The sequence below is a fragment of the Lycium barbarum genome, chromosome 10, assembly GCF_019175385.1.
Source record: "Lycium barbarum isolate Lr01 chromosome 10, ASM1917538v2, whole genome shotgun sequence".
Taxonomy (NCBI): Eukaryota; Viridiplantae; Streptophyta; class Magnoliopsida; order Solanales; family Solanaceae; genus Lycium; species Lycium barbarum.
The window spans coordinates 2,804,668-2,822,667 of NC_083346.1; the positions used below are offsets into that span (position 1 = coordinate 2,804,668).

The 18,000-nt window shown below is 34.7% G+C and overlaps 4 protein-coding genes across 12 annotated transcripts; 1 reads left to right on the top strand and 3 right to left on the bottom strand.

Annotated features, from left to right (window-relative positions):
- Positions 1–514: 514 nt before the first annotated feature.
- Positions 515–16,172, bottom strand: LOC132614684 (uncharacterized). Of its 8 annotated transcripts, none has more exons than XM_060329204.1 (4): positions 16,038–16,172; positions 15,710–15,754; positions 1,861–1,965; positions 515–1,123 (listed from the first exon to the last, which is right to left on the bottom strand). In XM_060329204.1, exon 4 carries the CDS (start codon positions 1,112–1,114, stop codon positions 689–691), a length of 426 nt encoding a protein of 141 aa, XP_060185187.1. In that variant the 5' UTR covers positions 1,115–1,123; positions 1,861–1,965; positions 15,710–15,754; positions 16,038–16,172; the 3' UTR covers positions 515–688. The 8 variants fall into 8 exon arrangements, 7 of the variants coding, with proteins under 7 accessions (XP_060185187.1, XP_060185186.1, XP_060185182.1 ...); XM_060329203.1 differs by lacking the exons at positions 15,710–15,754; positions 16,038–16,172 and adding exons at positions 4,111–4,162; positions 4,713–4,856 and having other exon boundaries at positions 1,861–1,921; XM_060329199.1 differs by lacking the exons at positions 15,710–15,754; positions 16,038–16,172 and adding exons at positions 4,111–4,162; positions 4,713–4,856 and having other exon boundaries at positions 1,740–1,921.
- Positions 5,466–9,719, bottom strand: LOC132615955 (uncharacterized). Its single transcript, XM_060330554.1, has 3 exons — positions 9,585–9,719; positions 8,366–8,417; positions 5,466–6,088 (listed from the first exon to the last, which is right to left on the bottom strand). The coding sequence occupies exon 3, from the start codon at positions 6,056–6,058 to the stop codon at positions 5,627–5,629; it is 432 nt and encodes a 143-aa protein (XP_060186537.1). The 5' UTR covers positions 6,059–6,088; positions 8,366–8,417; positions 9,585–9,719; the 3' UTR covers positions 5,466–5,626.
- On the top strand, positions 9,009–9,491 carry LOC132615281 (uncharacterized). Its single transcript, XM_060329846.1, has one exon. It carries the CDS (start codon positions 9,009–9,011, stop codon positions 9,489–9,491), a length of 483 nt encoding a protein of 160 aa, XP_060185829.1.
- Positions 12,135–16,143, bottom strand: LOC132614683 (uncharacterized). 2 transcript variants are annotated; one of them, XM_060329197.1, is made up of 4 exons: positions 16,038–16,143; positions 15,710–15,754; positions 13,375–13,555; positions 12,135–12,766 (listed from the first exon to the last, which is right to left on the bottom strand). In XM_060329197.1, exon 4 carries the CDS (start codon positions 12,744–12,746, stop codon positions 12,321–12,323), a length of 426 nt encoding a protein of 141 aa, XP_060185180.1. In that variant the 5' UTR covers positions 12,747–12,766; positions 13,375–13,555; positions 15,710–15,754; positions 16,038–16,143; the 3' UTR covers positions 12,135–12,320. The 2 variants fall into 2 exon arrangements, with proteins under 2 accessions (XP_060185180.1, XP_060185181.1); XM_060329198.1 differs by lacking the exons at positions 13,375–13,555; positions 16,038–16,143 and having other exon boundaries at positions 15,710–15,773.
- Positions 16,173–18,000: the final 1,828 nt, after the last annotated feature.

Sequence of the window (18,000 nt, forward strand, 5' to 3'; positions counted from 1 at the left end):
TAGCTAACAAACTTTATGATAATCCGTGACTATATAGTTTTAGCGACAAATTTTGTTGTTTAGCTACATAATTTGTCTGTTGCTAATTCCTGCTTTTTTTGTAGTAATTGGTAACCTAGAAGAAATGGCAAGTAATCTAAGATGTTAAACTAGACTGATAATGTGAGAGAACATTTAGAGCCCGTTTGGATTGGCTTATAAGTTGCTTATAAGCTGTTTTCAGTTTTTTTGAGTGTTTGGCTGGGCAGCTTAAAGTCATTTTGTGCTTAAAATAAGCTCAAAAAAATAATTAGGCTCATTTGACTTAGCTTATCTAAAACAGCTTATATGCTGAAAACAGTTTATAAGCCAAAAAAATAAGTTAGACTACCCAACTTATTTTTTTTAGCTTATAAGCTGCAAACAGCTTATAAGCATAAGCTCATCCAAACAGGCTCTTACACTGTCGCGTATTACTTAAACCATATCCTAGTACCAAGACCGAATTCACACCATACACAAATTGCAACACAAGTGAATCACTCTGCCGTATCAAAATTTAGTTAAACTTGTATGTCACTTAACATCATTTTCAAGGATGAATTCAACTTATAACAATAAAAATTTGTGAAAACAGATAGAGAAGATGAATCAAGAAATTTGATCAAGTGTTACATTATGCTTCTGGCTTTCAAAACAAAAGTTGATATCATTTTGAGTCTTCATCTGTTGCCCTTGAACAGGATGCAATGCCAGTTTGCTCGTACGAGCCTTCCCAATTTTGTCCATCGAAACATTTGATCTCAACATGACTTAGCGTACCGGGATCAACACACCATAATGAAATAGCTGTTCCATCTGGATTCGATCGTGGAATGTAGAAAGAAGTTATGCCACAAACTTTGCAGAAGGTGTGTTTAGCTGTATGTGTCCCAAATGTATAAGTTGTAATGAACTCCTTGGAGTCCTCGAGAAGCTCAAATCTCTCTGAGGGAACTATGAAGTGTGTGTTTTGTCTCATGGAGCAGTCAGAGCAGTTACAGTCCCACACAATGATGCTAGATGGTGCATAGACTCGCCATCTTACTTTTTTACAGTGGCATCCACCAGTATGTAGTACCAGCTCAGAATCCATTGTTTATCTCTGCATCAGACAACATGTATTAGTACTTCATCTTAAGTGAAGATCAGTGGAGAACCAACTCCATTGACCTTCTAGAAAACAAGTTACTTATCTCATAATCTGCAAACGACAAATCTAAGGATATATTATACTAGCAGGCTAAGATGAGGATCGACTTATTCACTGTTGTATTGACATCAACGAAATGCCATTTACCCTTTCAGAGGAAAAAAAAAAAAAGATGAGGATCGACTTATGTGAAGCTTAGCAGGTATTGCCTCGATTAAAGCTGATTTGGAAATGGATATTTACTACTCTCCAATTTATGTGGCGGTGTTTGACTAGGCACAGAGTTTTTAATAAAAGAAAGATTGGCAATTTGGAAGTTGTAGTCCTAAATCCACCATGACATTTCTATGGACTAATAACGAAATAGTGCCACATAAAATGGAACAGAGGGAGACAATCTTTGCACAGATATATTTTTTACCTCCAAACATCACAACATATTCTCTTTTCAGTGATGATATTTGTAACATAATTATCTTGTGTAATTGAAGAGATAACACGGTATATGATGATCAAAATGAAATAAGTAAGTTCCCACATTGTGTAAATGAAATGTAATAGAGAATACATTTTATTGAGATCCAAGTGAGATAATTGGGACGCCTTCCAGATTATCGACCAAAAGAAGGGAATTATGTGTTCAGATAGTCATTTCAATAGAATGTCTGCCAAAACTTGTTTCATCTTACAAAGTTCCAGAAAATGAGCTTGAAGATATCCCATAAAGAACTTCCTGATATGCACGTAGATCTGAAAAAAGGCCACGAGGTATACAATATTGAATTATATCGCCACTGAAGAAAAGTATACAATATTTCTGTAATTTCAAGTCTCAAGAATTATAAGAATCTTTATATTCATGATATAAGAACATATAATTCTTTGCAAGTATATTAGTGTGAATCATATCGGATCACAATAAAGACTATGACACAAGGCAGTTGTAGACGTCTGATCCAGAGGAAAACCACCATTGGGGTGGGGGGTTCCTACCTTTTTAGGCTAGCTAGGATCGATATATTCGTCAAATGATTGACGCGACACCAGATGGTGTTTAACTTGCTTTGCTAAAGACTAACAGCACTAAAGAGTAAATCCAGAGGATATTTCATCATCAGAGAAAAGCAATGACATTACAAGATCCATAGTGAGCACATTTTCACTGCTTCAATTGTGGCCTTTCTTAAGAAATGACCATAAATTAAGTAGGCTCACAGTACCTAGGTACTGAAACCTTCTTTGTCCACTATGTCAACAACGAGGCATGGTGTTTTTACAAACAAATGGATTAATCATTGAGAAATCAGATACACATTCCAATCATTCAAAGGCATCCCTACCTTCCCCTCAAACACTTCTTTTTAAACAGACTGAATTTATCACATCAACCAATCAACTATGACTCAATCTAGAACTAGTGCTCAATAACGAACCGTTTTTTCCTTTTTCTCCCTCACGTCTGCATTTCATGAAGGTTGAAAGGGATTAATGCCTTAATGGTACATACAATCATTCAGATAGCTTTAATCATCATGCCAAACGTCGAACAGCCCTTGAAGAAAGCTATTACTCTATTCTTTACTTTGTGTTACATAAAATACCAGACATTTTCACCAAGAGAAATTACCGTTGCTAAATGCAGTTCACACATGAACGATTCACTGAAGATAGAGAAGCTTTAAGATCTCGCATATCCAAATTGAAGCATCTATGAACACTTGGATACTAAGGCCATGGCAGCTAAATGCACATCAGAGGGCTAAAACAACCACCGACTGTGATCAACTATTGAATATGTGCTTTTACAGACTCAATGTCTTCCTTCTATTTTCTTAAATAACTCTATAGTGATATACAAAAACATAGAGGATTGACTAAAATAAGTGAAGCGAGAGAAGTAATAAGCCTAGGACTATGCTGCTTGTCTGCGTTACTATCTTTTTGTGAAAAAATTAGGAGCGCAGCCCTTAACCTTAACCAATATAGATGCTTTGCTTCAAATCTATGAGAAAAAATTTCAACTAAGACTAAACAGGACTTCTAGTTCATCTCTCTTTGAGTTGGCACCAGAAATTTTAACCTGCGGAACCACACAGACTGTTCAGGTAGTGCATGTAAATTTTTTTTACACAATCAATAGATATAAATTACAACCTAATCTACTAAACTGGTAAGAGAGCCCCATGAATATGCAATTTTGACTCTTCAAAAGTATTTTTCAAGCCTATATTCCATTGGAATCGTCTACTTTCACACTCTTTGTATACATTTTAGCAAGGTGCAAGAATTCAGCATATCATTACTATACATTTAGCTCAAACAAAAAAAAAAACATATAAAAGAAAAGAAAAATTATAGCTCATTTTACTGGTAACACTAACTTTGGAGAGCCTGATCACATCTTTAAATGGGATTCAAAATGCTATTACATTGATATTATCAAAACAATTTAGAGCAATATTGTATTCAAGACAAATTTTCAAAAGAAGAAATACTAGTTTGAATCTTCAAACATGGGACTGTAGAGAAAACAAGAAAATACCAAAAAAAAAAAAAAAAATCCCATCAGAATCTTCAAACCGAAGAAGAAAGCAAGGCCAGTTGAATCAAGAACTCACAGCATAATGGTAATTAACCAAAAATTATATTTTCTCCGTCCCATTTTAAATGTCTCACTTTTCTTTTTGGTGTGTCCCAAAATGAGCTGTCTCTTTCTATATTTAGTAAGTTGACAATTCAACATATCCTACGTGACAAGTTTAAAACCACAAGACTCAAAGTACTTTTTGCTATTTTATTCATCTTTAATTTATAATTTAAGACCACAATATTCGAAAGTTCTTTAAACTTAAGACAGTTAAAATTGGGACGCAAGGAGTAATTATATATATATAAAAAAAAAAGATACAGCGACAAAGACATATTAGTTTTGATTTTACCTTCTGCTAAGTCAAAATTGAAACTACTTTAGTATAATCAAATCTTCAAAGTCTGCAAAAAAAAAAAAAAAAAAAAAACTTTGAAGTCTGCAAGAAAATATAAATTTCATATGGGCCGGGCCTATATCATATATGCTGATCCAGAAGAATAGTCCACTAAGTACTTCACAATATCAACCTTACACTTCTTGAAGAAAAAGTTATGAAACTTATGCGCTGCTGTAGGAAAAATGAAGCCCCAATATACTTAGCAAAAAATTTTAAAAGCCCCATTATCTTCATTTTCAACAACTGTGGAAAAAGGGTGTCCATAAAAATGAAAAAAATTCAATCTTTTCCATTGTGCAACACACAAAGATGAAAATTGAGGCGGGGTTAGTAAAGGGTGTCTATAAATGTGAAAATCTTGAATTTTTTTTGGTTCTGTAAAATGGGTATGTAGGAATCTACTAGAAACTGAGAAAAATCTAAACTTGGTAAGATTATTCTTAGATAAATACAGATAAAAAAGATTTCTTGCTGCCATTAGGAGATTAAAAGATTATTGCATCAAGAATGTATAATATGCATATAGCTAAACAAAAAAAAAAATTATAGCATACCTCGAGAAACTATGAAAGATTGTGAAGAGAAGCAAAAATGGAGGAAAAAGAGCGGTGAATGTTGTATACCATAAACCCAGCGATAGAGAAATACAGTGGACAAAAAAAGAAATATTTGTTTGCACAGATATCATTTTTTTTTGGCTTTTCATTATGGGGTTAATTTTTTTAGTCTATAATTTGTATTGTAATAAATAGTAATTGTTTTTTTTTTGTAAAAAATAATGAATAATAAACCCCTAATATTTTGTTACATTATATTACCTCCCTCCATCCCTTATGTCACACAATTTAGAGTATTCAATTTTTGGTGTGAATTCGAACACAAAATAATTATTTTTTAAAACTACATATTTAAAAATAACATAAAAAAAAATACTATAAATTAAAATAATTAACTATTCAAATTATTTAAACGACGTATAAAAAAGTCGCCGTTCAAAAAAAACTCTTTTGACTATCCAAATAGTAAATGTGTCACGTTATGTGAGACAGAGGGAGTACTCTTTTTTCTCCGGGAGAAAATCCCAGTTTATACCTTTCATAAATTGAATATCTCCACTAGAGTGTAGTATAATAACAGTAGCATTCTTAATTATCATAATCATAAAGAAAGTTAAGTGCATTATTAACGTTATTTTTGTAATGGTAATTGTGTCACATAAAGAAAGTTATCTGCTATAATAAATTAAACTACACCGATAATGCAAAAAAGTGCATATTACTTAAAGCATATTCTAATATCAAGACAAGTGTATCACTCTGCTGTATCACATAACATCATTTTCAAAGATGAATTCAACTTATTACAATACAGATTTGTGAAAAACAAAACAAGATGAATCAAGAAAACTTGATCAACTGCCACATTATTACAATACAGATTTGTGAAAAACGACTTTCAAACCAAAAAGTCAGATATCATTTGAGTCTTCACTTGTTGCCTTCGAGCACGAAGCAATGCCAGTTTGCCCGTACGAGCTTTCCCAATTTTGTCCATCGAAGCATTTGATCTCAACATGTTTTAGCGTACCGGGATCAACACACCATAATGAAATAGCTATTCCATCTGGATTCGATCGTGGAATGTAGAAAGAAGTTATGCCACAAACTTTGCAGAAGGTGTGTTTAGCTGTATGTGTCCCAAATGTATAAGTTGTAAGGAGCTCTTTGGAGTCCCCGAGAAGTTCAAATCTCTCCGAGGAAACTACGAAGTTCGTGGTTTTTCTCATGGAGCAGTTAGAGCAGTTACAATCCCAGGCAACGATGCTAGATGGTGCATAGACTTGCCATCTTACCTTCTTACAGTGACATCCACCGGTATGTAGTACCAGCTCAGAATCCATTCTTCAAAATCGTCTATCTCCACACTGATGCTGCATCACACAACATATACAATCAGACCTCTCTATAACAGTCATCCTCTAGGCTCTATAACAACATTTCACTATAACAACCATGTTTTCTATGGTATCGATCTTTCATATTATGCTATATTATATGTTCTCTATAACACATTTCGCTATAGCAACCAAAAGATATCGGAGCAAACGATGTTGTTAAAGAGAGGTTTGATTGTATTAGTGTTCCATCTTAAAATGAAGATTCACAGACAATATATTGTTGTTGTTCTCCATTAAACGTTCAAGAAAACAATTTACTTATTTCATATTCTGCAGACGATAAATCTAAGCATTTATCATACTACCACGCAAAGATGATTATTGGCTTAGGTGTAAGCTCTGGCATGTCTTGCCTCGGATATTGAAGAACTTTCAGAATGAAGTAGTATGTACAAATTGAAACAAATATTTGCGGAAATGTTTGTACAAACAAAATATGTATGGTCCTAACCTTTTAACACGTTCACAATGAAGAGATTGTAAAATATTTCTATTTTTGACAAGATTGTAAAATAATCCTATTCTGCAATCGAAATGTATGAGATAACACGTTTTATATGATCAGAATGAGATAAATGAGTTCCTTTTGTGTAAATGAAAGGCAAGAGAGAACAAGATTTGAGTGAAATACATGACAGCCTTTCCATCACCGGTTCCCGAAAGAATGGAATTATGTGCACTGACAGTCATTTCAATATAAATGTCTGCTGAAACTATTCCTTCTAACACGTTTGAGAAAATGAGCAAACTTCCTTATATTAACATAAAATTACAAAAGAACGAGGTATTCATGATTTAGGAACTTCTATTGAATTATACTTCCCTTGCAGAAAAGATTACGAAATTTCAGTTACAAAATTTTAACTTCAAGAATTATAAGAATACCCTAACATGCAACACTTGAAGCATTAAAGTGAATAGACAAGCATGTAGTTGTTTGCAAGTATATTACTGTGAATATCAGATTCCGACCTGTTTAGGCTAGGTAGGACAGATATATTCGTCAAATGGGATTGATGCAATACTAGATGGTGTTTAGCTCACATATTCTGCTAAAGATTGGCAAAATGAACAGCACTAAAACACCAAATCCAGAGGATATTTCATCATCAGAGAAAAGCAATGACATTGATTCAAGCATCTATGAGCAGCTCCGATACTAAGGCCATAGCAGAAAGGAACATCAGTGGGCATGTAACCTGGATGAGCATATCAAGTTCTTTACACTGTCGGTGGATATAAATTGCATTCTAATCTAATACCCCCTCTATTTCACTATGTTTGTCATAGCTTGACTTGGCCCAACGTTTAACGAAGAAAGGAAGATTTTTGAAACTTATTATCTTGAATATGTCATAGCATTTGCGTGGCTATAAAAGCTTCTCATTAAGGAAGTATAAGAATGTGTCATTCCTTTTAGAACTAACTAACAAGGAAATAGTGTCAAACAAAGTGGAAAGGAGGGAGTAACCTGATAGGATAGCCCCATAAAAAAGACAACTTTCACCACTTAATAAGTAGTGCTGATTTTTCAAGCCTATATCTTTTTTCTTTATGATGGTGGTGTTCGGGTCAGCTTGTGCGCACTTTGACTAAGCTAACCGGATACCTGCTACCTCCCACCAAAACAGATACCAGAAAACTCTACCACCTAGCTTTAGGAAGGTGGAAAGAAATCAAACTCGTGTTTATGTTTCAAGCCTATATCTCACTGCAATCTTCTACTGTCACATTCTTTTATGCATTTTAAAATGGTACAAAATAATTCAGCATATGATTAGCATAATCTTCTTAGCTCTAACAGGATCAAACACATAAAAAGTCCAGAGTTTTACAGCTCATTCTTGATGCTAGTGAAACACAAAACCTTTTTTAAGCCAAGTTTGATTAGTTGCTTGTAAAGTGGAGCAGCAGCAACCTTTTCAACTGTTTAGTGGTGGGGGGGGGGGGGGGCGCAAAAAACTCAACTTGGAGAGCCTAATCACATCTTTTAATGGGATATAACATGCAATCACAATGATTTGAACAAAAACAATATTGTATTTAACACACATTTTCAATGGAAGAAATACAAGTTTGAATCATCAAACATGGGACTGTATAACAAACAAGAAATTACAAAAACAAAACTTTTTTTTTTTTTTATTCAGAAAGCAAAGCCAATGGAATCAAGAACTCATAGAAAACTCGTAATCAACCAAAACAATAATTGAAAAAGGGATCATAAAGACATATTAGCTTAGATTTTACCTTCTGCTGAGTCAAAATTGAAACAACTATGGTAAAATTCAATCTGTGAAGTCTGCAAAAAAAAGTTAAAGCTTTAAATAAATTTCTCTCAAAAATAGTCAACTAATAGGTGCTTAACCCATAAGATAGCCAACTAATAGGTGCTTAACCCAGTGGGCCGATGGGCCTACACTGGCATTTGTTTTAGAACTTGTAGAAAGCCCATTTTTGTTGTTCAACAATGTTAAAAGGAGAAACTGCAGCTTATGCTGGGAAACTGCAAATCATTATAGCTGTACTATTTTCTATATATAACTATTGGGGGCTGTATTTATCCTGCTTCAGAGCATCATAAAGGCAGTGGATAAGAAGTGTAGGGATTATTTGTGGGGGTATTCAGAGGAGGAAAGGAAAATAGCATTAGTATCATGGGAAAAAATATGTTTGCCTAAGAAGTTTGGTGGTCTGAATATTAAGAGTTGCAAGCTCTGGAATGTAGCATCAATGGGTAAAGTCATATGGCAACTAGCCAGCAATAAAGAGATGTTATGGGTCTAATGGGTGCATGGTATTTATAAAAAAGGGGAAATAGATATTTGGGAACACCAAGCACCAAAGGATTGCAGTTGGTACTGGAAAAAAAATCAAATCTCTGAAAAATACAATGGTTCAATGGTACAGGAATGAGGCGTATATCCTGACAGAGAATGGGGAATATTCAGTTTTAAAGAGTTACAATGCATTGCTAGGAAGGCACGCAAAGATCCCTGAAGCTGCACTGGTGTGGAACTCTATCATGGTACCTAGACATAGATTCATTGTGTGGTTAGCTGATCAAGAAAGGTTGTTGACAAAGGATAGGCTCACTAAGATGCACATACATGATGATGATGAAAGCTGTGGATTATGCTCAAATGCTCAGATGGAAACACATAGGCACATATTTGCAAATTGTGCATGGTTTAAAGAATTGAGGGATGCGGTGGTCAACTGGTCTGGGATCTCATACAGGAGTATAAGTGCTCAGCAAACATTGCAATGGGTCAGGAGAAGGAAATGGAAGAAGTTCAAGAAGGAGCAGGTTATTGCCATTTGGAGTGCTATGATATACCACACTTGGATGGCAAGGAATGGAAAGCAGTTTTAGGAAAAGAATGTGCAACCTCAGCTTGCAACTGCCCAAGTTCAGAAGGAGGTGAAGGAAAGAGTAGGAGTTTTCAGATGTACAAAAAGAGCTTACAGTAGTAGACACTTGGTCCAGCAATTGTGTAGTTGAGCTGAAGTTTGAGCAGGCTGTGTTTTGCATTTCTAGATTCAGAATTGTATAGGTTTCATTTGTTTTAGCTTTGACACACTGGAGAATAGCAACCTTCCTGGAAGGTGGCTATTGCTCTTGTGTATTTGGATGATGTATTGGTTTGTTTTGTTGGTACGGTAATATATTCACAGTTTATTATCAAAAAAAAAAAGTTAAAAGGTGAAGAGGAGTCAGAAAATAGGAAAACTTGCGTAACTGTATCCTTCGACCAACTAGTTTACCAATTATGGCCAAACTATAGACTATCAGTATGTATATTATACGTATAGTATATGTATATTTAGAATAAAGTATACACTACCTACACTGTGTATATATTATATAAATTAGATGGCTGAATGTTATTTAACTATAATTTTTTCCCCAAAAAATATGATCCCGTTACAGCAGTCCGCTAGTGAAGAAACACTTCTATTATGTCTTATATTGTAGTTTACTTTTATCTATATTTTTGATGTGCTGTTTATCTAAAAAGTCATATCACCCCTTCTTTGGAGGTTTGCTAGCTCATAAGCCTGCCGTTCTTTTTCCTTGAGTTGCCCTCACCGGAGCTCGTTTTCATCATGGGTGTCATAGTAGTTGTAGGCGTTTGGCCATAGATTCCAAATATTTTTCACTAGTTGAGTTTATGAAGTTGGAGTTGTATTTAGTTATATTTTTTGCAAAGTAGAGAAGAGAACATTTTATTTTGAAGATGGAGTTGGAAACAGCTTATAGGTTGTTTTTCAAAATTGAAATCTAACTTCAAGTTGGATTTGAAATTTTATGAACAAACACTGATTTTGAAATAAAATAAAAATTTATTTTGAAAAAAAAGTGAATAATTCTCATGGCCAATCAGGTATAATTTGCCATGCACTTCCTCTCCCGGATTACTGGGAGCTAAAGCAATCAATACACCCATGGAATAGAATCACGGTTTGGCGTTGGCCGAAGGACTCAATTTGGGAGATCTGGTTCCATACCGACGTCTGGTCGGTAGATTGATATACCTCAATTTTACGCGACCTGAGTTGTCATATTGCGTGCATGTTCTGTCCCAATTCATGCAGCAACCGAAGGAAGCACACTGGAACGCGGGTCTCTGTGTGGTGCCGCTACTTGAAGAAGAACTCATGACAAGGCAGTGTGATAAGAAAAGATTGTGATCTCCATTTGTACGGTTGGTGTGATTCAGACTGGGCCAGATGTCTATTGACTCGAAAATCACTTACCGGTTGGTTTATCTCCCTCGGTAAGTCACCCGTATCATGGAAACCAAGAAGCAGCAAATTGTCTTTCGCTCGTCCGCGGAGGTGGAATACCGATCAATGGAAATGACACTCTGTGAATTGAAATGGTTAAAGAGAATTTTGCATAGTTTGGGCGTTGAACATAAATCTCTGGCGAAAATGTACTGTGATAGTCAAGCGGCATTATATATTGCACGGAATCCAGTGTTTCGTGAACGGACTAAACACATTGAAGTCGACTGTCACTATGTCCAGGACGCACTCCATCCGGTATAATACTCCCCAGCCATCTGTCAACAAGTGAGCAATTGGCCGTTGTGTTTACAAAAGCTTTGGGCAAATCGTAGCATCAATATTTGCTTGGCAAGTTGGGCATTCGGGACCATCATGCTCTAACTTGAGGGGGATATTGAGACCGAATGTGACCGGACCAACTTGCGGTCACGTCAGTGAGTCGATGAATCCTTACGTCGGTGGGAACCCTATTCTAGTCTAATTGTAATAGGTTTGGTCTATTTATGGTGAATTTGTAATTATGATAATACAGGATTTGTAGTTCTATTAGAATAAGGTTATCTTATTAGCCTAACGTAAGGAGAACCTTATTTATATATAAGGAGATCATTATGATGAATACAAAGCAATTTGGAAGATATTGTTTATAAACGGCGAAATAAAAAAAGAAAATGTGGATATGTAATTTATGCATCATGAAGTGATTAGTAAAATCTACAAGTTACTGCAAGCAAGCAGATATGGAAAACTCTTTTATTTTACCCATTTTTTCTTAAATAATAGTGCTATTTGGGAAGGTTTTCAGCTATCTTAGAAATTAAGAGAAGTGATCGAAGTCACGAGAGTTTAAGTTATATGCGTTAACAGAGTGTTAAAAATATTAATACAATTACTTATAATCAATTATAAATCTTTACAATGAATATTATATTCCCTACAACAAAAATGGCATAAGGTTACGAACTTCATCGCTAAATTACTTGTAGTTAACAAACTTTATGATAATCCGTGACTATATAGTTTTACCGACAAATTTTGTTGTTTAACTACAGAATTTGTCTGTTACTAATTCCTGCTTTTTTAGTTGTAATTGGTAACCTCGTAGAAATGGCAAGTAATCTAAGATGTTAAACTAGACTGATAATGTGAGAGAACATTTACACTGTCGCGTATATTACTTAAACCATATCCTAGTACCAAGACCGAATTCACACCTTACACAAAGTTCAACACAAGTGAATCACTCTGCTGTATCAAAATTCAGTTAAACTTGTATGTCACTTAACATCATTTTCAAGGATGAATTCAACTTATAACAATACAAATTTGTGAAAACAGATAGAGAAGATGAATCAAGAAAATTTACTCAAGTGTTACATTATGCTTCTGGCTTTCGAAAGAAAAGTTGATATCATTTTGAGTCTTCATCTGTTGCCTTTGAGCACGAAGCAATGCCCGTTTGCTCATAAGAGCCTTCCCAATTTTGTCCATCGAAACATTTGATCTCAACATGACTAAGCGTACCGGGATCAACACACCATAATGTAACGGCTGTTCCATCTGGATTCGATCGTGGAGTGTAGAAAGAAGTTATGCCACAAACTTTGCAGAAGGTGTGTTTAGCTGTATGTGTCCCGAATGTATAAGTTGTGATGAACTCCTTGGAGTCGCCGAGAAGTTCAAATCTCTCGGAGGGAACTATGAAGTGTGTGTTTCGTCTCATGGAGCAGTCAGAGCAGTTACAATCCCAGGCAACAATGCTAGATGGCGCATAGACTCGCCATCTTACTCTTTTACAGTGACATCCGCCAGTATGTAGTACCGGCTCAGAATCCATTGTCTATCTCTCCGCTGACTCTGCATCAGACAACATTTATTAGTGCTTTAAGTGAAGATCAGCAAAGACCAACCCCATTGACCTTCAAAGGAAAAAGTTATTTCATAATCAGCAATGAGCAAACGACAAATCTAAGGATTTATTATACTAGCAGGCTAAGATGAAGATCGACTTATTCACTGTTGTTTTGACATCAACGAAATGCCATTTACCCTTTCAGAGGAAAAAAAAACATGACGATCGACTTATGTGAAGCTTAGCATCTATTCCCTCGATTAAAGCTGATTTGGAAATGGATATTTACTACTCTCCAATTTATGTGGCGGTGTTTGACTAGGCACAGAGTTTTTAATAAAAGAAATATTGGCAATTTGGAAGTTGTAGTCCTAAATCCACCATGACATTTCTATGGACTAATAATGAAATAGTGCCACATAAAATGGAATAGAGGGAGACAATCTTTGCACAGATATATTTTTTACCTCGAAACGTCACAACATATTCTCTTGTCAGTGATGATATTTGTAACATAATTATCTTGTGTAATTGAAGAGATAACACAGTATATGATGATCAAAATGAAACAAGAAGTTCCCACATTGTGTAAATGAAATGTAACAGAGAATACATTTTCTTGAGATCCAAGTGAGATAATTGGCACGCCTTCCAGATTATCGACCAAAAGAAAGAATTATGTGCTCAGACAATCATTTGAATAGAATGTCTGCCGAAACTTGTTTCATCTTCCAAAGTTCCAGAAAATGAGCTTGAAGATATCCAATAAAGAACTTCCTGATATGCACGTAGATCTGAAAAATGGCCAAGAGGTGACACATGATTTAAGAAAAGTATAAATATTTCAGTAACTTCAAGTCTCAAGAATTATAAGAATCTTAATATTCATGATTTAAGAACATATAATTCTTTGCAAAGATTATTCGTGAGAATCATATCTGATCACAATAAAGTCTATGACACAAGGCAGTTGTAGATGGCTGATAATCCAGAGGAAAACTACAATTGGGGTTGTTTTGTTGGGGGGGGGGGGGGGGGGGGGGGGGCGTTCCTACCTTTTTAGGCTAGCTAGGATCGATATATTCATCAAATGATTGACGCAACACCAGATGGTGTTTAACTTGCTTTGCTAAAGACTAACAGCAATAAAGAGTAAATCCAGAGGATATTTCAGCATCAGAGAAAAGCAATGACATTACAAGATCCATAGTGAGCACATTTTTACTGCTTCAATTGTGGCCTTTCTTAAGAAATGATCATAAATTAAGTAGGCTCACAGTACCTAGGTACTGAAACCTTCTTTGTCCACTATGTCAACGACCAGGCATGGTGTTTTTACAAACAGATGGATTAATAATTAAGAAATCAGATATACATTCCAATCATTCAAAGTCATCCCTACCTTCACCTAAAACACTTCTTTTTAAACAGACTGAATATATCAAATCAACCAATCAACTACGAGTCAATCTCGAACTAGTGCTCAATAAAGAACAGTTTTTTCATTTTCTCTCTCACGTCTGCATTTCATGAAGGTTGAAAGGGATTAATGGTACATCCAATCATTCAGATAGCTTTAATCATCATGTAAGACGTCGAAGAGCCCTTCAAGAAAGCTATTACTCGATTCTTTACTTTGTGTTACATAAAATACCAGACATTTAAGAGAAATTACAGTTGCCAAATCCAGTTCACACATGAATGATTCACTGAAGATAGAGAAGCTTTAAGATCTCGCATATCCAAATTGAAGCATCTATGATCACTTGGATACTAAGGCCATGGCAGCTAAATGCACATCAGAGGGCGAAAACAATCACCGACTGTGATCAACTATTGAACACGTGCTCTTACAGACTCAATGTCTTCCTTCTATTTTCTTAAATAACTCTATAGTGTGAGCTCGCTCACATTGCCGGTCCCAAGCCCTGATAAAGGAGGAGGGTTGCCGAGGGTCAATCGGAAACAGCCTCCCTACCCAGGTAGGGGTAAGGCTGCGTACATCTTACCCTCCCCAGACCCCACTATTGTGGGATTACACTGGGTAGTGACCAGACCAACTCTATAGTGATATACAAAAACATTAGGATTGACTAAAATAAGTGAAGCAAGAGAAGTAATAAGCCTAGGACTATGCTGCTTGTCTGCGTTACGATCTTTTTGTGAAAACATTAGGAGCGCAGCCCTTACCTTAACCAATATAGATGCTTTGCTTCAAATATATGAGAAAAAATTTCAACTAAGACTAAACAGGACTTCTAGTTCATCTCTTCTTAAGTTGGCAACAGAAATTTGAATATGCCGAACCGCACAGACTGTTCACATTGTGCAGTGAAAAATTCTTTACACTAACAGTAGATATAAATTACCGGCTAATCTACTAAATTGGTAAGAGAGCCCCATAAAAATGCAATTTTGACTCCTTAAAAGTATTTTTCTAGCCTATATTCCATTGGAATCGTCTACTTTCACACTCTTTATATACATTTTAGCAAGGTGCAAGAATTCAGAATATCATTAGTATACATTTAGCTCAAACCAAAAAAAATATATAAAAAATAAAAAAAAATTATAGCTCATTTTACTGGTAACACTAACTTTGGAGAGCCTGATCACATCTTTAAAAGGGATTAAAAATGCTACTACATTGATATTATCAAAACAATTTATAGCAATATTGTATTCAAGACAAATTCTCAAAAGAAGAAATACTAGTACTAGTCTGAATCTTCAAACATAGGACTGTAGAGAAAACAAGAAAATACAAAAAAAAAAAAAAAAAAAAAAAAAAAAAAAAAACCCCTTCAGAATCTTCAAACCCAAGAAGAAAGCAAGACCAGTTAAATCAAGAACTCACAGCATAATGGTAATTAACCAAAAATAATAATATTTTTTTTCAAAAAAAAAAAAAAGATACAGAGAGAAAGACATATTAGTTTTGATTTTACCTTCTGCTAATTGAAACTACTTTAGAATAATCCAATCTTCAAAGTCTGCAAAAAAAAAAAAAAAAAAAAAAAGTTAAACTTGAAGAATGCAAGAAAATATAAATTTCTCCTAAGGAAGACAATTATATGGGCCGGGCCTATACTAATCCAGAAGAATAGTCCACTAATTGGTGCTTAACCCAGTTTTGTAGATGGATTTTAGAATTTGTAGAAAGACCATACTATTTGGCCATCTAGTTTACAAAATATGTACACAGTCTATAAGTAGTGTATACCTTATACTAAAAATACATCAAATATACATGCACTATACAGATAATATACATACCTATACACAAAGTATACAACCGAAGTGTATAGGTAGAGTATACTTTGGCTACATTGATAAACTAGTTGGCTGAAGGGTACATTTACTAAAGTTTCCAAAATGTAATCTCTATTAAAGCAGTCCGCTAGTGAAAATATGAACTTATATTATGTCTTATATATTGCACTTTTACTTTTATCTCCATGGCATGTCAATGTGTGATTTATCTGAAATGCCATATTCATTCCTTCTTTAGAAGCTTGCTAGCTCATCAGAGCTCGTCTTTCGTCATGAGCGTCATAGGAGTAATTTGACTTGCACTTCCTCCATTCTTATTTCATCAAATACCATTTTTTTTTTTTTTGGTGGCATATCAAGCTGTTGCTACTTGCTAGTGACTATATTAATGCTTAAACTCCACTTTTGAATAGTTAAAAAGTAGATCAAATAACAGGACTGGTCCGTTAAAAAGTTATGTATATGATGTACTCCAATTTCCATTTGAAATAATAGAGAGGACCACGTATAAATTGAAAGCTGTTCCATGTTGGGCTAAAACAATATTGAAACAGACATTGAGAGAATCATAAAAAATGGACCATTACAAAAGAACAAAGGCTCGTGAACATTGTTTTCAAACCAAAAATGAATCCTTGAAATATAAATAAAATAAGGCACAAGACTTTCAAAATCTCTTACACTTTTTGCCTATTTTGGCACTTGGGAGCTGGGACCAAAGCATCAGGACAAAACACATCAATATTCATGTTCTTGAATCTATTGCATTTTTTGCCAGGATCATGTGATTAAATATTGAATACCATTTGATGAGCTTGGTTTAACAGAAATGGAGTTACATTATCAAAATATTTTATTTGTACTTTAAACGTGTTACGTTTGATGATAATCCAGAAATGTTGAGCCTAATTATAAGTGTGATAATTTGTTATTCATCCGTGGACTTTATGTGATTCGCGGATTAAGCGTGACGGTGAGTGTAGGCTCAATCCGATGAGACCTGTGACATTGGGAGGGCTCCTCAGAGTTTCATTAGTTGAAGTTGGTCCTCTCTCTAGCCCTTATACAAAACTTTTCGACTCGAACTATTACACATAAATCAAAAGAAAATTATATATGTTTTTTTATAATAAAATCGTACTCATTCTGAACTCAATCGAGTTCGCCTCTGACTGACATTTCCCGATTTTAAATTATTTTTGAATTCGCCTCTAGCTGCTACTTCTTATGTCCTTTTCTTGTCTTGGATAAGATCAAATCAACTTTCTAGTTGGCTTAACCATTTTCTGCACAAGGACCACATGTTGATGAACTTGACTATCTAGTCTGTGTCAAATGGGATCGATCATGACAATACTTTTAAAAAATTATTACATTCTCTTTGCTAGCAGTATTATAGTATCCTTGTATCCAACTTTCGAACTTTGAATCCAAATTCATTCAATTAAACTCAAATGTAATGTTTTCTCTATCAAAACAAGTTAATGTAATCAGTTAGGTCGAATAGAGTACTCTTCTGGAATAAGTACTCAATTATTGCTTGTGAACCTTCGAGTACTATTTACTTTTTTCACCACCGAATCATGTAAGCATGTGAACCTTCGAGTACTATTTACTTTTTTCACCACCAAATCATGTAAACATTAAGTTCGACATAAACAATAATATTCGCCGGCATACCAAACTGAGTTGTCACTCCACATAACGAAAATTACTTAGTATAAGTAGCCAAAAAAGTCAAGGCATCAACGGGTCAAGTTTGCTATAATTACGTACGTTTAATATTTTAAACTTATTAGTATTCAACCAAATATTGTATATAACCCGAGAACACAAGAAGTAGCTTTCAGTGACATCTCTTCGCATGGTCTCAATCATAATGATTGATCTACGTGCGTAGCCCCTATATATATATATATATATATATATATATATATATATATATATATATATATATATATATATA